The 17,611-nt window shown below is 62.9% G+C and overlaps 2 protein-coding genes across 4 annotated transcripts; both read right to left on the bottom strand.

The window, feature by feature from the left end:
* Positions 1-613: 613 nt before the first annotated feature.
* TGFBR3L (transforming growth factor beta receptor 3 like) lies at positions 614-5,165 on the bottom strand. 2 transcript variants are annotated; one of them, XM_054463275.2, is made up of 6 exons: positions 3,164-5,165; positions 2,771-3,085; positions 2,114-2,240; positions 1,857-2,015; positions 1,584-1,656; positions 614-794 (listed from the first exon to the last, which is right to left on the bottom strand). In XM_054463275.2, exons 1-5 carry the CDS (start codon positions 3,437-3,439, stop codon positions 1,589-1,591), a joined length of 945 nt encoding a protein of 314 aa, XP_054319250.2. In that variant the 5' UTR covers positions 3,440-5,165; the 3' UTR covers positions 614-794; positions 1,584-1,588. The 2 variants fall into 2 exon arrangements, with proteins under 2 accessions (XP_054319250.2, XP_054319249.2); XM_054463274.2 differs by having other exon boundaries at positions 614-882; positions 3,164-5,147.
* A 63-nt stretch (positions 5,166-5,228) lies between these two features.
* MAP2K7 (mitogen-activated protein kinase kinase 7) lies at positions 5,229-16,270 on the bottom strand. Of its 2 annotated transcripts, XM_054463268.2 has the most exons (12): positions 15,692-16,270; positions 13,905-13,952; positions 9,844-9,985; positions 9,611-9,677; positions 9,367-9,480; positions 9,168-9,287; positions 8,914-9,021; positions 8,559-8,738; positions 8,388-8,468; positions 8,129-8,271; positions 7,500-7,545; positions 5,229-7,397 (listed from the first exon to the last, which is right to left on the bottom strand). In XM_054463268.2, exons 1-12 carry the CDS (start codon positions 15,813-15,815, stop codon positions 7,263-7,265), a joined length of 1,308 nt encoding a protein of 435 aa, XP_054319243.1. In that variant the 5' UTR covers positions 15,816-16,270; the 3' UTR covers positions 5,229-7,262. The 2 variants fall into 2 exon arrangements, with proteins under 2 accessions (XP_054319243.1, XP_054319244.1); XM_054463269.2 differs by lacking the exon at positions 13,905-13,952.
* Between the last annotated feature and the right edge of the window lie 1,341 nt (positions 16,271-17,611).

Raw genomic sequence — 17,611 nt, 5'->3', positions numbered from 1 at the left:
CGCAGGAGGCAGATGGGCAGGTGTCCGGGTAAGGAGAGGAGGGAGGGGGAGGGTTTATTTTAAACTTACGCTTGTGGGGTTGGGTGCCGCTTTTTTTTTTTTTTTAGACAGATTTTTGCTCTTGTTGCCCAGGCTGCAGTGCAATGGCGCTATCTCGGCTCACTGCAACCTCCGCCTCCTGGGTTCAAGCGATTCTCCTGCCTCAGCCTCCCAAGCAGCTGGGATTATAAGCACGCGCCACTACGCCCTGCTAATTCTTTTTTTGTATTTTTTTAGTAGGGACAGGGTTTCACCATGTCGGCCAGGCTGGTCTGGAACTCCTGACCTCAAGTGATCCACCCACCTCGGCCTCCCAATGTGCTGGGATTACAGGCGGGAGCCACCGCGCCCGGCCGGGTGTCGCTTTCTGTTTGAGACAAAACGCCCTACAGTCTCCCATGGCCCGGGAGTGCACACGGGTATATGGGCATATGGGCTCCGTCCCCAGGCTCCACCCCTCTCTAAGTCAGGATTTCTCAGGAATACCCCCCAAGTCCTGCTCCCAGCTTTCTCCCCGAGCCTCCCCACCTATCCCCCACCCCGCACCTTGCGCGCTCACTGACTGCACCAGAACTTAGCCGGTCAGTCCAGAGGTTTATTTTGAGCACAGGTGGGAGGGACAGGGGGAGGAGAGAAGCGCAGGGGTCGTGGCCCCATCAGGTCCGAGGTCCAGGGAGGCGGGTCCGGTCCTGTTGGTCCTGGTCCCGAATTGGTAGCTGGGTGTATCTCCGGACCACGTTGGGGGCGCACCATCCCTGGGAGGGGTGGCTGAGGCTCAGTGAGGGAGGGGACGCTACGCGGGCCACCTCCCTTCCCAGCAGACCACTGGCCTCTTCCATCGGTCTGTATGCCGGGGGGAGAGTGGGAGCCGGGTCTGAATGCTGAGTTCTCCTCGCCTAATGCCTCTCCTCATCTAATGCCCCTGGCTCGACCCAGAGCCCACGCCTGCCGCGGGTGACCCACTCACTGCCTGAGTTCGAATCCAAGCTCCACCCAGCATTGTGACTTTTGACAAGTTACTTAATTCAGAGAATGCCTCATCATTCTCGTCTCTAAAATGGGGATTATAATAGTGTCCGCCTGGAGGTTAAGGGGATTAAGTTAGTTCATAGGCGTTAAGCATTTACAACAGTGCCTGGAGGCTGGGCGCAGTGGCTCACGCCTGTAATCTCAGCACTTTGGGAGGCCGAAGCGGTAGGATCACCTGAGGTCGGGCGTGCGAGACCAGCCTGACCAACATGGAGAAACCCCGTCTCTACTAAAAATACAAAATTAGCCGGGTGTGGTGGCGCATGCCTGTAATCCCAGCTACTCGGAACGCTGAGGCAGGAGAATCGCTTGAACCCGGGAGGCACAGGTTGCGGTGAGCCGAGATCGCGCCATTGCACTCCCGCCTGGGCAACAAGAGCGAACGAAACTCCGTCTCAAAAAAAAAAAAAACACACACACAAAAAAACACCACAGGGCCTGGCACGAACTAAGCGCTAGGAAGCGTCACTGTCAGATCTCCTTCCTCACCCAGCTCCCTCCACCTCCATACCTACCTTCCTCACTGGGGCCTCCTGGGCTGGGGACCGCTGGGCGAGGCTCTCGCGGGCAGGCCAGGGGCCTGGGGTGCTGGAAGGGGGAGGCGAGCTGCAGAAGGGCTGCTGCGCGCCGCACGCCAGGCTAAGGGCGGCCCCTGGGGGCTGCTGCGGGCATCGCGGAGGCAGGCCTAGCTAGGGCTGATCAGGCCCCGCAGGCGGGATCGCGGCCGCCCCGGGTCCCGGACGCGTGGGATTAGACTGGGGGCCCGGCTTGGCGGAGGTCGTCGGTACCTGAGTGCGCACAGACGAGGCCCAGCCCGGCGGCCAGCGCGGCGCCCAGCACGAAGGCTGCTAACACCAGCGCCACCACCGGCGCGGGTTCCAGGGCCGCGGGGGCCGGGGCGGGAGGCTCAGGGCGCACGGCGCGGCCGGGGACGCTCTTGGGCGGCCCTGTGGGAAGTGCCACGCTGAGACTGGGTCCAGCTCCCAGGCGTCCTTCCCACCCGCTCTGCCGCCCCACGGCCCCCTGAGGAGGACTGCGTGCTCACTGGGGGGCGGCCGCGGCACGGTGACCACGATAGGCTGCGTCAGCGTGTGCAGGTGGGGGCCGTCGGCAGCCAGGCCCTCGGCGCTGCCACTGCCAGTGCCGGCGCACGCCTCGTCCTGAGGCAGACACTGGGGGAGAAGAAGGTGGGGAAGAGACGGGAACATCAGGGCACCGGAATCGTGGCTCTGGTCCCCAGGGCTCCCAAGAGAGACCTGAGTCCAGCTCTCCACCACAGCCAAGATGGGACCCCTGGAAATCTGGCCCCTTAGGGGTCCCTGAGCCCAGCCCCTACGCATACAAGTGGCTAGCCGCCCAGCTCCTAAGGACCCCAAATCCCAGCCCCACAAGATTGCATGGTCGGCGTCTCCCAGCACCTAGCATGTGAGGCCCAGCACCAGGTTCCCAGAAATGTGTCTCCTTAGTGGCGTTCTGCATCCAACCCCCAGCCCTGAAGGATTCCAGAGCTGTCCATGGGGGAACCCAGTGTCCACACTGTCCCAGGAGAAACTCTATCGGCAGAGATGGGCCCCTGCGCCCCACCTCCCCTAACCCCCAGATCCTCAGACCCCGAGAGTATCGTCTTTCCACTGCCAGAGTCGCTCGTGCCCAGCCCCCGAAGGGCCCCGGCGCCCGGATTCCAGGCTCTGCGCCCGCGCACCCGCGATGGCGGCGGCGGCGTCAGAGGCGCAGGCGCCCGGCGGACTCCCCGGAGGCGGCGGCAGCGGCTCAGCTGGCAGTGCAGGAACTGCACCGAGGCGTTGAAGACCGGGCGCAGGCGGAAGCTGAAACGCGCGGGGCGGGTGGCACCCGGGATCGGCGGCGGCGGTGGCGGCGGGAAGGCGACAGAGGTGTCGGCGGGGCAGCCCTCGCGCAGCAGAGCCAGGGCGGGCCCCGGGGCCGGGCGTGAGGACGGCGTCACTGAGCAGCGGTGCAGGGCCAAGCCCCAGCGCGGGGAGGGACGGGCCAAGGCCGCCTGGGGGACGGAGGCGCCATCAGGGATCGCCCGTCCCCACCGGCCCGCATCCGTCCCTGGTGTCCCCGGGGTCCCCACCTGCACGAACACGCGGCTGTCTGCCGGGACCTCGAGCGGCCCCGCGCGGCGCGGAAAGACGTCCTCTGTGTCGGACAGCTTCAGGCTGAAGAGGGGTCTGCGCAGCCAGGTGCCCGGCGCCGCGGGGAACGGGGGAGCTGGCGGGGCGGGGAAGGGCGGCCCAGAGGAGAGAAAACGCGCGCTGCCCTTTAGGCCTCCGGGAAAAGTGACCCGACCACCTCGACCCCGCCGCCGCCTTTGGAAAAGGGATGCGGTTGCGGCGGCTGATTCACACATGATGGGCTCCGCGCCACGTTCCCGCGAGGGTGATGTGCCCCCTGGCGACCCTTGGGACCCGCACAGCCCAGCAGCTGAGCGGGTTGCAGAGCCATGCGCCCCTAGAGAAGCCTCCGAAGCTGGCGAAGGCCTCCCTGGGGCGGAAGAGAAGCGGTGACGAGCACCCGATGGTGGGGTCCGGCTGGGTGAAGTCAGAGCTCCCCCACCTTCCCCAGGGCTGCTCTTGGGGACGCAGCAGGACCGGCGGCTCCCCTTTCTAAGGGGAGATAGGTGCTGTCACCAACGAGGAAGGGAAGAGAAGAGGATACCCTCCCTAAAGGCTCTCCTGGGCACAGCCAAAGCCCAGCCAGGCCACCAATATCTGAGACGCTTCCACTTGTCCAAGCTGAGGCAGCTATGGGATCCCCTCCCCTCTCCGTGCCCCTAAACACACAGCTGATGTCTGCCTTCAGGAGGTGCTGAGCGGGGTCCTGGTAAAACGGATAATCTCCAAATACGAAAGATTGCCTGCACATCCATTTTTCTTGTTTTCTGAGACAGGGTCTCCCTCTGTCGCCCAGGCTGGAGTGCAGTGGTGCAAATACAGCTCACTGCAGCCTCCACCTCCTGGGATCCAGCCATCCTCCTGCTTCAGCCTCTGGAGTAGCTACGACCACAGCCACTCGCCACCACGGCCATACGGGGTCTATGTTGCCCAGGCTGGTCTGGAACTCCTGGCTTCAAGCGATCCTCTCCCCTCAGCCTCTCTAAGTGCTGGGATTACAGGCATGAGCCCCCTTGTCCATCCCCACACCACACCCACTTCTGAAGAGCGCCTGGGTAGACTGGCCCCTTCCCACAACTCTGGCCCTCTCCGGGGCTGCAAGGAGCTTTGCTGAAGTGGGGATGTGAGCCACCCTTGGGATGGGGGACAGAGACCCCACCCCGCTCCCCTGCCCTGTCCCCACCCCCGTGAGGAGGACCACCAAGGTCTAGTTGAAAGAGTGACATCGGCAGGGCGCGGTGGCTCACACCTGTAATCCCAGCACTTTGGGAGGTTCCAGGCGGGCGGATTGCCTGAGGTCAGGAGTTAGAGACCAGCCAGGCCAACATGGGGAAACGCTGTCTCTACTAAAAATACAACAATTAGCCAGGCGTGGTGGTGCACGCCCGTAGTCCCAGCTACTCAGAAGGCTGAGGCAGGAGAATCACTTGAACCGGGGAGGTGGAGGTTGCGGTGAGCTGAGATTGCGCCACTGCACTCCAGCCTGCGTGGCAGAGCAAGACTCCATCTCAAAAAAAATAAAGAGGGTGACACAGGGATAGAAGCATGACAGACCTGTCACCTCCCTGCCCATACATACCAGGTGGCCCGCTGGGCAAGGTGGTGATCCCTGGGAGCAGGGCCAGCAGCAGAACGGTGCCCAGCATGCTGGACCAGCTGAGGTGGAAGTGTTCAGGGCCAGAGCAGAGACACCAGCTGGGCTGCACCCAGGTCCCGCACGTGGGCAGGCGGCACCGTCCTTGGCCAGGAGGGGGGCAGGGAGCGGGGGTGGCAGACTGAGGGGCTGACACCAAAGCCAATGCCCAAGGCCTGGGGGGATTAAGGGATCCTCTGCTGCCCGACCTGTGGCCAGTGGGGGCAGGGGGTCCCTCACACCAGCTGCTTGATATCCATTGGCAAGTCACTACAAACACCTCCCGTCCAGCTCCCAAACCTGCTCAGTCTCCCCTCAATGCAGAGACCTCCCCCCACAAACACCCCCTTCCCACCTCACCCTGCCAGGCCCATGACACACCACAGACTCGATGGAAGAAAAGGGAGGGGTTTAATTCTCAAGCGTCTAAGGGTTTACAAATGAGGGCATTTTGTTTTAAAAAGGGGCAGGGCGACACTGGCGGCCTGAGGAGGGGTCCATTGGCCGGTGGGCTGGCCCAAGCCACCCTCAGGCCCCTGCCCGCCCGGTCCGCCCTCTGCCTGGTCCAGAGGGATGGCTGGTGACGAGGGGGGAGGTCTTGGGAGAGGCTGGGAGGCAGGAGAGACTCTCCCAGGGCTCCCCACTTAACACTGAAGGGGGTGGGGGTGAGCGGACACACACTCGTAAAACAGAAAAAGTTAAATAAAAATAAAACCAGGCAGCCCGGCCTCGGGCCTGTGCTGGCCCTGGGACCAGCCATGCAACCTTCTGGCAATCGCAGAGGCCCCCAAGGCTGGACGGGGAGGAAAGGGCCAGGCCTGTTGGCACCCCCACCCAGCAGACCCCTGGCCCCTGACAAAGGGGCCAAGGGGCAAGAGAAGGTGGCTTTCTTCCCTGGGGGCAGAGAGAAGATGACGTCTATGACTTTTTTAACATGCGGCGTTTTGTGAATATCATGGTAATAACAAGAGTCAACAGGCTAGGTGAGAGGAGAGGGATGCTACGCCTACGCTGCCCCCGCCACAGCCAGCTGGCTTCTGCGCCTTTGGTGTTGGTTTTTCTTTGTGATTTTACGGGGTTTTGTGGTTTTCTTGTTTTTTGTTTTGTTATTTTCTCTTGTCCACTTGATTTGCATGCAACACCCACAAAAAGGAAACACACCCCCTCCTGCTCTGGCCACCCCAGCAGGCTCCGGGAGGCACCTAGCCTGGGCCCCCGGTGCACTCACCCGGTCCTTCCCAGTCCTGGACCTCAACGTGGGCTGGGCCAGGTGTGGGTGAGTGAAGGGACGGCCAGAGGCACGATGGGAGTGACCGCCTCGCACTCCCACCCTCGGCCTGGCCCCCATCCCTGCTGGAGCTTGTCACACGTCCTCAAACCCCCACATCCACTCCCTCTGCCCTGGATCCCTGACTCCCTCCGGACCCCTCCCTTGGCCCCGCTCCGACACCCGATTCCCTCCGGTCACCTGCTCTGCGCCATGCCCCAAGCCCACCTTCCCTGAAGGCCATCCTGTGCGGCCAGGGCCCCGCAGACCCCTCCGCACCCCCTGAGGTCTTCAACTCACCCCAAGCTGTGGCCCCCGGAGACCCCAGAGCAGCGGCCCCAGCCCAGCTCCCCAGTGCCCGAGGGCGGTTGGGGCCCCACCACAAGCAGCTAATCGTGACTTTGGTAAAAGTTTCTGAAGGTACCGACAACCCCACGAGAACAAGCTCTCCTCTGCCCCCACCCCAAACACCCCACCAAGTACAATAAAATACAATAAACTCCAAAAAGGACCCCCTGAGATCAAAGAGAGAGAGAGAGACAGAGAGAGAGAGAGCGCGCAGCCCCGTCCGGCCGCAGTGGCAATGCCCACACCACCTGGCTGGGGGCCACTGACTCATTGCGCCATGGGAGACCTATGCAGACCCAGGGGACCCGTCAGGAGGTGGCTGGGCCCAGGCTCAGGCCAGGAGAGAGACGGAGGCAGGGAGGGTGACGGGAGAGCCAGACAAGGACAGAGAGGTAGAGCGGGGGACAGAGGGCGACGGAAGAGGAACGCGCGCGTGGGAGTGGCGAAGGGCACAGCACGCTGGGAGCGTGCATGGTGGCTGCGGGACTCCAGGGCTCTCTCCTGGCCCCTGGGGGCCGCCCCGGCCCAGAGGCTGCAGCTGAATGAACAGCGACTCTGCTGGCGGCCTGCTGTCTTCCGTTCACAGTGTCTGTCGGGGGACGCACACGGCCGGCTGACCCCGGGGTGGGAAGGGCGGGGGCTTGGTAGGCCCGGGGCGGGGGGTGGGTGGGCACCCCCCACTCTCTGTCCTCAGCCCTCGGTGGCCGTCCAGGTCCCAGGTCTCCCCTGGCAGGCAGCTGGGTGGCCAAGTGGGGAGGGGGGCCTGTGGCCATGCCCCTGGCCCCCTGTGGGGCTGGCCGCCGCCAAGCAGCTACCTGAAGAAGGGCAGGTGGGGCTGGCTCAGGACGCCGCTAGTCCGCGGTGACTCAGTCTTCGCCATGACATCCTTGAACCAGGACGCCACGTCCACCTCCAGCGTCTCGTAGCGCTTGATGAAACTGTGTTCCTGTGGGCCCGAGGGGGTGGGGCTTAGGAGGAGAGGGTCTTCCCTCCTGGCCTCGCGCCTCCGCAGGGACAGGACAGGGACTGGGAGGGCCCAGGTACTCACAAGTAGCTTATTATACTTTGGTCTCTTCCTGTGATCTTTAGTAAGGCTAGAGCAAGAGAAGGGAAGACAGATGTGAGAGCGAGGAAGGAGGGGATGCCGGCCCCACCCCCGTGCTCAGGCCCTCCCCAAGGAGCCAGGGGTCCCCAAAATGTATGTGGGGGAAGGAGCTGTGGATGTCCTCAGGACCCTGGCTGACAGCTGGGAGCAACTGTCAGTCCCGGAGCCTCCTGGCCTGGGGCCAGGTGGCAAGGGCCTGGCTTGGGGGGCCAGAGCTGGCTGAGGTCGCCCAGAAAGGTGGGTGGGGCTCCCCTGAGAGAATCAAACACGGCCCTCCTGAACTTGGAGCTATGCTTGTTGCAGAAGCATGCTCACAATCTCCAATAGCCACCCTGCCAAACACCACGGGGCCGGCTGTCCCCTCAGGCTAGGTCCAAACCCAGCTCGTGGCTCCCCAGGCACCAGCTCCAGCTCCAGCTCCAGCTCCTGTCTGCAGCCGCCAGCCACAAGCCCGCCCACAGCCGCATCCGCCCATCCCAGGGTACGGCTGCCATTCCCCTCCTGCCGTTGCCTCCCCAGCTGCCCAGAGCAGCGGGCTGTCCCTGACCTCCCAAGTGGAGGGAGGTTCTCACCAGTCTTTGACGAAGGACTGGAAGTCCCCTGAGAAGCCCATGTGTCCGGGCAGAAGCGGGGGCTCTTCCTGTAGGACTTTGGTGAGGACCTCAAAGTCCGTCTTGCAGTTCTTGTAGGGAAACTGTCCCGTTGCCAGCTCCACCTGGGAGGGAGACGGGCAGGGCTGGACCGGCCGGGACAGGTTTGTGTTCTCCTCCCTCCGAGTCCCCCAGAAGCCCTCACTCCTGGCTGGAGGAGAGGGGCAGGGCCCCAACTCACCAACGAGATGCCCAGGCTCCATACGTCAGCCCGGATGTCATAGTCCGGCTTGGTGGGGTCTGGGGGGTCAATGCGCTCGGGCTGCAGGGGGAGGAGGGGAAGATGTATCTCCAAGGCTGGGGCCGGCCTCCCAGCCCCCACCCCCTCCCCCGCTGGAGGGCCCCCACTCACTGCCATGTAGGCGGCGCAGCCAGCGCTCCGCGTCTTGGCTTTGGAGTCCACCAGGCGGCCGCTGATGCCGAAGTCACAGAGCTTGATCTGGCCCCGCTCGTCCAGCAGGATGTTGGAGGGCTTGACGTCGCGGTGGATGACACCGTGCTTCTCCTTCAGGTAGTACAGCGCCTTCACAATCTGCAGGCACGCAGAGCGGGGTGCATGTGATGGGGGCACAGGCCCAAGGCCACCTGCCCGGTGCACGCCCCGCCTGGCCACTCACTGCCACTGTCATCTTGCCCAGTGCACGCCCCGCCTGGTCACTCACCGCCACTGTCATCTTGCCCAGTGCACGCCCCGCCTGGTCACTCACCGCCACTGTCATCTTGCCCAGGATGCGCTCGGGGATGGGGCCCTGCATCCGCTTCTTCAGCTTTTCAGCGCAGGTACCCATGAGCTCCATGGCGATGAAGACATCCGTCTGCAGGGAGAGGGGGCACCTGGGGGAGCTGTGTCTTCCGGCCCACCCCCCCAGAGGATCTGCTCCCTAGGAAGGGGCAGGGGTGAGGGAGGAGGAGACCCTGCAGGGTGCGGGGCAGGGGGCACCTGGTACGGCCGGGGACTCACGTTGGTGATGAACGTCCCAAAGCACTGCACGATGTAGGGGCAGTCGTGGCTCTTGAGCACCACGTCCAGGTCCATGAGGATGCGCTTGTTCTCCTCCTTGTTCCCCGAGCGCCGCATTTGCTGCACAGACAGGGACAGGAGGGAGCCTTAGCACCGGCCTGGGGTGTGGGGCGCAGCCGGGGTAGCCACCAAGGCTCACCTTAACAGCAATGACGTGGCCGGTCTTCCGGAAGCGCATCTTCCACACCTGGCCGCAGGTGCCGCTGCCCATCTCGCCCAAGTTCTCCAGGTCGTTGATTTCTGCCTGGTAGCGCTGGGAGGAGAGGGAGGGTTGGAAAGTCCCTGGGGCCTCTGCCACCGCCCCCCGCCCCCCACTGGCGCCCCCAGGATGGGTCCAGCCTGGCTGGGCCTCCTCCCTCTCCCCGCCACAGTGAAGGTGGTACCTGGCCCCCGATGGTCAGGTAGCCCGTCTGCTTCATGATCTCCTGCAGCTTCTGGTCAATCTCAATGCTGGGGACATGGAGCAGGTGCCAGTGGAGGTGGGTCCTGACCTTAGATTGGCCACCCCAGCCCCCCATACCGGGGTTCCCACCGGTTTAACCACCCTCCTCCCAGGGCTGGCACGGTGGCCCCTCAATGCTGCTTCCCACCCAACCCTGCTCGGCCCCTGGCTCACCTCTCCATGCTGCGGGGTGTGAACAGGGTTGACGGGAGCCCCAGCATGTGGCGGGGCCGGGCAGGGGGCGTGGGGTGCTGCGGGGAGCTCTCTGAGGATGGCGAGCGGCTGCCCCCATCGTTGGCCAGCGGGAGCTGCAGGGCTGGGGGGGTGAGAACCAGTGGCAGGGAGGGGGGGTCAGCGCCCAGCTGGTCTCAGCTCCACATCTGGCACTCCAGGGAGGGGTCGGGACCCTCACCTTCCCCTCCTGGGCTTCCCGAGCTAGGCTGGCACAGCCCCTGCCCTGCTGGGCTGGAGGAGCTGGGGTCTCCCTCCCACCCCAGACTGTCCTCAGGGTCCCTCGTCTCATCCCCTGACCTGGAAAGAGATGGAGGAGGCTGGCAGGGGAGAGGGAGCCCCAAGTCTACGCTGACGAAGAAACGAGATGGGGACCTGAGGTGTCCCTCGGCCAGGCGGCCTCCCTGACAGGTGTGTGCGCTTCCTCCCGCTTCTGCCCAGGAAGCAGGCCCAGGGCCGCAGCGCCCACAGGATGGATAGGCGAGGGCGGAGTGCCTGCCAGGGCTGGCCCAGGCTGTGGCTCTGCTGGTGGCACTGAACTTGGCTCCCACACAAGAGCGAGCAGGGCCACGCTGGAGAGGCAGCGGGCACGAGACCCAGGCTTCAGGCTGCCTTGCCCCATCTTCTGGTCCGGGGTCAGGGAGGGCCCCCCTTGGGCCAGTGGGCTGACATGAGGGCCTCCCGGCCTGGCCTGCAGAGCTGGGGCCCGTGGGGGCAGGACAGGACCTCAGGGGGCCTGCATCCTCTGGGAGGAGAGCTTGGGGGCACAGCTCCTGCAGGGGCTGGCAGGACCAGGTGGGGCTAATGCTGGGCCAGGCGGGGGTTGGCTCATCCAGCAGCCTGCATGCGGGCAGCTCGGGCATGCTACAGCGGGTGGGCAGGTGGCGGGCAGGCAGCAGGCACCCTGGGGCGGGCAGGCGGCATTAGGGGTGGGAAGGCAGGAGACAGACAGACAGACAGGAGCCAAGACTAGGGCCCAGGTGCCCAGAGGAGGCGCTGCAGAGACAGGCCAGAGAGGGGCCTGGGACAGGAGGGCAGCTTCCCGGAGAAGCTAGGGTCTCCCTGGCTAGGCTGGTGACGGGGTGCAGGAACAGAGGCCGGGATGGTAACGTGGCCTCCAGAGGAGCCAATCCTGACACCTCACATCCTAGAGGCGCTGACAATGGCTACACACACCTACCAAGGTGCCCCTCCCACAGGAGCTGGGGCCTGCTGCTCTCCCAAAGCCCTCAGCGGACAAACCCCTCTCTCCCTCTCTTCCTCCCGCCTCGTCCACCTTTTCTCCCCACAGTTCTGCAGGCTCCTGGTGACTGGTGCCCAGGGACTAACATGAACAGACAAACCTGTTCCATGCTGGTAGCTAAACCTCGTCCCTCCCCTGTGTGCCTGGGACCCTGATCTCAGCCAGTAGGAGGCGCAGGAAGACGCTGGCCTCAGTCCCGATGCAGGAGGCCCAGCACTGCCCCTACCTGGTCCTGCCAGCCCCTGCAGGAGCTGTGCCCTAGCTCCCCTCCTGCAGGACCAGGCAGGAGCAGGGGAAGGGCTCTGGGGACCTTGGGACACAGCCAGACCCAGCGCTCATGACTGGCCTAGAGGCCTCACCTCCCGTGCCCCTCCCGCTGTCCTGGCCACTGCCACCTCTGCAGCACCATGTCACCTCCCACTTCCCACTGGTGTTTTTGTTTTTTTTTTTTTTTTTTGAGATAGGGTCTCACTCTGTCGCCCAGGCTGGAGTGCAGTGGCGTGATCTCAACTCACTGCAACATCCCCCTCCCAGGTTCAAGTGATTCTCCTGCCTCAGCCTCCTGAGTAGCTGCGATTATAGGTACACGCCACCACACCCAACTAATTTTTGTCTTTTTAGTAGAGATGGGGTCTCGCTATGTTGGCCAGGCTTCTCCCTCTGCTTCTTCAGGTCCCTGCGCCTCTGCTCTGTCCATGGCCCGAGCCACAGCCCCAATCCCCTTCTGGCTCCCGAGGGCCTGTGCTCCCCCCCCACCCAGCCCCCAACCCCTGTGCACCTGGCATCTCTTGAGACACTGCCTGGTTCCCGCCCTCCGGCAGTATCCGAGTCCCGCTCGCACCCTGCACTCCGGGGGTGAGGACCACAGCCCTCGAGGAGTCCTGTGGGCCCCCCACCCCCAACAGAGCCCACCAGGCCTTCCGAGGGTGGCCCCGGAGCCTGGGGAGGAGGCTGGTGGACCACAGACTGCAGCATGGGGGGATGGGAGGGAGGGCTCAGGTAGGCACTGGGGGAAGGAGGTACACAAAGGCCCAGAGAACAGAGGCCGCATAGGCGGTGACGGCCACATGGCAGCTCAGGAGGGTGGAGTGAGAGCAAGAGGGTGAGGATGAGAAAGAGAATGGATGAGAGAGAGTGAGAGGCTGGAGGGCACGTGTCTGCCGACAGGAGCCACAGGTGTGCAGGCTGCCATGTCAACATGCGCGAACACGCCGTGCAAGTGCACACACGCACAACACACACCCGGGGCATGCCGTGGACCCAACACCCATGCAGCCGGGACAGAGTTCCCCTTGCCCTCGGACACACATACTCACAACCACTCACAGGGCCAGGCACCCCATCTACTCTCTCTCCCAACACAGGCGTGGGGCACAGCCTGCATGCCCAACACAGGCTGGCGCTGCGCTCAGAGCCCTGGCAGCCCTGTCTTCTCTCCCCCCACCTCCTTCAAGACGCTTTTTAAATTGTCTTTTTTTTTTTTTTTTTTGAGATGGAGTCTTGCTCTGTTGCCCAGGCTGAAATGCAGTGGCGCGATCTCAGCTCACTGCAACCTCCACCTAATCTTTTATTTATTTTTTTTTTGAGATGGAGTTTTGCTCTTGTTGCCCAGGCTGAAGTGCAATGGTGCGATCTCAGCTCACTGCAACCTCCGCCTCCCAGGTTCAAGTGGTTCTCCTGCCTCAGCCTCCCGAATAGCTGGGATTACAGGCATGTGCCACCATGCCCGGCTAATTTTGTATTTTTAGCGGAGACGGAGTTTCTCTATGTTGGTCAGGCTGGTCTCGAACTCCCGACCTCAGGTGATCCACCCGCCTCGGTCTCCCAAAGTGCTGGGATTACAGGCGTAAGCCACTGCGCCTGGCCTAATCTCTTGTATTTTTAATGCAGACAGGGTTTCACCATGTTAGCCAGGCTGGTCTGGAACTCCTGACCTCAAGTGATCCGCCCTCCTTGGCCTCCCAAAGTACTAAAATTATAGGCATGAGCCATTGCGCCTGGCCCGGTTTTTAAATTTTTGAGACAGGATCTCACTGTCACCCAGGCTGGGGTGCAGTGGTGCGATCATGGCTCCCTGTAGCCTCAACCTCCCGGGCTCAGGTGATCCTCCTGCCTCAGCCTCCCCGAGTGTTGGGATTACAGGTATGAGCCACCATGCCTGGCCTCCCAGAGGCTTTGTTCAATTCCCACCGTCTCCAGAGGTTCCCCCAGGCTGGCCTCCTGCAGCGCCGCTCACCCAGCTAGAATGTTCTCTCTGGTGGGAATGTGCTCCTTGTCCAGTGGGCCCCCCTACTGCAGCCCCCGCTACAGAGGAGAGGGGCTCCGTCTGTTCTATTCACTGCTGTGTCCCTGGCGCCCATGGCTGGTATGGAACCCGGGGGGTGCTATGTGTTCACCTAGTTGTTGAGAGGGATCCATAGGCACAGGTCACCCACCAGGCCCAACTTTCTCGTTCTCTCAGTTACACACACACAGGCGTGCACCCCCCCACCGAAGGCCATTCAGTGAGGAGCCCACCTCCTCCTCCAGGGAGTCCAAAGTGGAGCCGGGAAGAAGGGAGCGAGAGGAGGAGGGAGGACAAAGAAGAGACTGGGCTGGGCTGACCGCTGCTTGAGTGGAGTGAGAGAGAAAGTGAGAGTGAGGGGAAGGGACATGGGGACACACACAGAGCATGGGGGCTGGGGGATGCCATTCTGCGGCCGGGGCAGCGGTTAGGTCAATGGTGCAGATGTCCAAGCAGCGATGATAAAAAGGCTGGTACCTGCTCGTTGGGACGGGGCAGGAGCAGGGCTTAGAGTGATCACAATAACTGGATGGGGAAAAGGAAGAAAAAAAACAACACCACGATAAATCACAACAGAAACGACCGATTCGTCCAAAAGAAAAGAAATCAAATCATAAACGAGGAGGAGGGGGAGGCACCGAACTGCAGAGATGGCTAGGAACCGACAGAGATGGGGAGGGAGGGGAGGATGGGATGGAGCTGACACAGACACAGACGCCTGGAGGGGACTCCTCGGGGGTCTGCCTGCCACCGGCCTCCTAGCTCTGCATGGGAACTGCCACCCCTGAAGGCACCCGGGACCCTGGACCCAACCCTGTCTCATCCACTCAGGGGCCAGGGAGGGCAGTCCCCAGGGGCTAGCAGGGACCTGTGTCTTGGCTGGGCTTCTTGTCCCAGGCAGTGTCCTGCGCCAGAATCCCCACCTCCATGATTTCTCTGGATCCCCAAGAGACTCCCCAAGGAGGAACCCACGCTGACTCAGGTCAGGAGAGGGAGGGACAGGAGGGTGTCAGGCTGTGAAGGTCAGGCCGGGTGACCAGGGAATGGGTGGGGTGCCCAGATACAGGGGGTACCTTTCTCGCCTGTCATAATGACTCCATAGACAGAACTAAATAAACTACAAAGGTCACATCAGAGGAGACATGAGAGCATTTTACTGGGTCAAGAAAGACACAAAAAGGATCACGGGTCGGGGGTGGTGTTCACAGGGTTTAAAATCTGATTTCCTCCAGCCCAGAGGATTTAGAGACCAGGCTCTTGGGGAAAAAGCCAGGAGACTAGATACGGTCAGTGTTCCCAGGCCAGGTGTGTGTGGAGCGAGAGGTACTGATCTAGGATGACAAGGTGTCAGGGAGGTAGGTACCAAGATGGTGGGACTGATCAGAAAGCAGGTGGATGTATGCTGGGGGGTGGGGGGCAGGCCTAGAGTCACATTGGCCTCAGGTGTCCCCAGGTCAGGTGGGTGTGGGTGTGAAGGGAAGAGGAGCCAGCACTTGAACACAGGTGACAAAGTCACCGGGCTGGCTGGGGGTCGATGTGCATTTCTGGAGGTCAGACACCACACACTCACCAAGATGGTGGCAGTGAAACTGGTCACAGGGGTTTGAGGGGGCCTGGTGTATGTGGGAGGGGGTCTGCTGAGCCCAATGCCATGGTCACTGTCGCCAGGAGAGGGAGAAGGGACTCTCTCCCGTCCCCCCACCCCAGACACGGTCACAGGGAGAGCGAGAGGGAGAATCCTCTGGTCAGAAGAGATGGGGAGGGGCTCTATGTGGTCAAGTAACCTCAGGTGTCCCCGAGCCAGGCGTGCGCGTGTGCGTAGATCGTCGCTGCACGGGGCTGACAAGCCCCCAGGCCGGGGGAGGGGGGCGCCAGACAGTCCCTGAGGTGACGAGAGTGGTAGCATCAGGTCAAAAGGGACGTGTCTGTGTTTTCGGGGCGACCTGGATGTGGTCACGGTCGCGTGGAGTCGGGGAAGCCCGACCCAGAGGATCACGGCGATGGGGGCGGGTCATCAGCTGGGGGCCTCGCCTGGGTCCGGGAACTGGGCTCCCAGGCCCCGAGGGTGCGAACCCCCCGGAGCTCGCCGGCCCCACGCCCCCCGGGTCACCGTGACCCTCGCCCCGCGAGCCCGCAGCGGGGGGGGCGGAGAGGAGCGCGAGCGCCCCGGAAGCGGGGGCGGGGCCTTGTGGCGGGGGCGGGGCCTCCCGCGGCGCGCGCCCCGCCCCGCCCGCCCGCCCCCTCCCCCACGCCGCCGTGCTTACTGGGCCTGGGCCGCTGGGGGCTGATATCCAGGTTGAGGTCGATCCTCCGCCGGGCCTCCCGGTTCTCCTGCTTCAGCTTTGCTTCCAGGCGGGACAGCTTCTGCTCCAGGGAGGACGCCGCCATCTTCCCCGCCGCCACCGCCGCCGCGCACCGCCCGGCCGCCCGTCAGTCCGGCAGACAAACACCGCACTGCGCCTGCGCCCGGATGACCCCGTCGAGCCGCCGTCTCGCCCCGCACGGCGCATGCCCGCGGCGCGCACCCGCCCTTCTCCGCGTGCGAACCTCCGCGCTTGCGTCCTTCGGCTCAGCCCGAAGGATGACGCCACCTAGAGCTCGAGGCAGGCAACGTGCAACCCCCGCCTTCGTCGCCACCACCGCCGTAGTGCGCATGCGCCAATTCCCAATCGCTCCTGAGAGAGGCGCTGCGAGGAAACACCATTCTTCTGAGGACGGTGGGCGGGGAAAGCGGCGCGCATGCTTAGCGAGAGGAAATCGTGTTCTCGCGCGTGGCTTTTGCGCATGCGCTTTCCTGGAACCTGGTTCCCAAAGCGGCAGTCGTTCCGTGGTTTCCACGGCGGTGCAGCGTCAGCCTCCTCGCTTTTCACGGTCGGCTCGGGCGTCCTTTCGGAATGCCTTCCTCACTGACGGTGCTTTATTAGGATTTCTCTTGTGCTGAATTGCCTCCTAGCCTCCTGCTAGCAGTGGGGTGCCGCCTCCTCACCGTAATTAGGCTCCGCCGAGAGCCCTTTCCCTTCTTGCCAGCCCCAGCAGGCTCAGAGTTGGCCGAAGCCAGGCGGGAGGGGACGGCCATGGGAACCCAGCGGTGTGACCCCTGCCCTCGGCGACGGGGCCAAGGTGAAGGCCAGAGTTGTTGGCCAGACCCACATGGAACCTCAAGACGCCCCCCTCGTCTCTCTCGCACCCGGAACGTGAGCCCAGCGCCTGGACGTGCGGAATTCCTATCTGAGGAGGGGCCCTGGGGTTAGGTGCCCGTGCCTGGGCCCCCGGCAGCCTAAACCACTCCTTTAAGTGGTCCGACGGGTGCGGGGAAATGTCCCATCTGGAACCCAGGGATCCCCCCCAAGAGTGGCTTCCCTCTGCTCTTAGATGCGAGAAGGAGGTTCTGATTTTGCGGACACCTAGGAGGTGGCCAGGGCCAGGCAGGCTCTGCCAGGTGCCCTGCCAGCTTCTGGTCCAACGAGGGAACACTTTGGGATGAGTGTTACAGGCTTGTCGGAACTCCTCTGGTGACGACTTGTGGGTGGAACACACACAAGTGTAGAGTTATAGCTGAGGTCTTTACCTTTCCGTCTTCCAGGCAGCTTTCTGTGCCCCTGCTCTGAGAACATGAGACTCATCCTTGATTCTGGCACACGGGTGTTACTTGGTCACATGAAATAAAAGGTTACGGGCATGGTGGCTCACGCCTGTAATCCCAGCACTTTGGGAGGCCGAGGCGGATGGATCACGACGTCAGGAGAGGCAGGCGCCTGTAATTCCAGCTACTTGGGAGGCTGAGGCAGAGAATTGCTTGAACCCAGGAGGTGGAGGTTGCAGTGAGCCAGGATTGCGCCACTGCACTCCAGCCTGAGTGACAGAGCCAGACTCCGTCTCAAAAAAAAAAAAAAAAAAAAAGAAACAGGGTCTTGTTTGTTGCTCAGGCTGGAGTGGAGCGGTGCGATCACAGCTCACTGCAGCCTCAACCTCCTGGGTCCTGGGCTCAAGCAATCCTGCCTCTGCTTCCCTAGTAGCTGGGACCTCAGGCACACATCAGCACACCTGGCCAACTTTTTTTTGTATGTTTTTGTAGAGAGGAGATCTCACTATGTTGCCCAGTTTGGTCTCAAACTCTTGAGCTCAAGCGATCCTCCCACCTGAGCCTCCCAAAGCGCTGGGATTACAAGCATGAGCCCCTATGT

The sequence above is a fragment of the Pongo pygmaeus genome, chromosome 20 (genome assembly GCF_028885625.2).
Source record: "Pongo pygmaeus isolate AG05252 chromosome 20, NHGRI_mPonPyg2-v2.0_pri, whole genome shotgun sequence".
Taxonomy (NCBI): Eukaryota; Metazoa; Chordata; class Mammalia; order Primates; family Hominidae; genus Pongo; species Pongo pygmaeus.
This window is presented reverse-complemented; position numbering and strand designations above follow the sequence as displayed.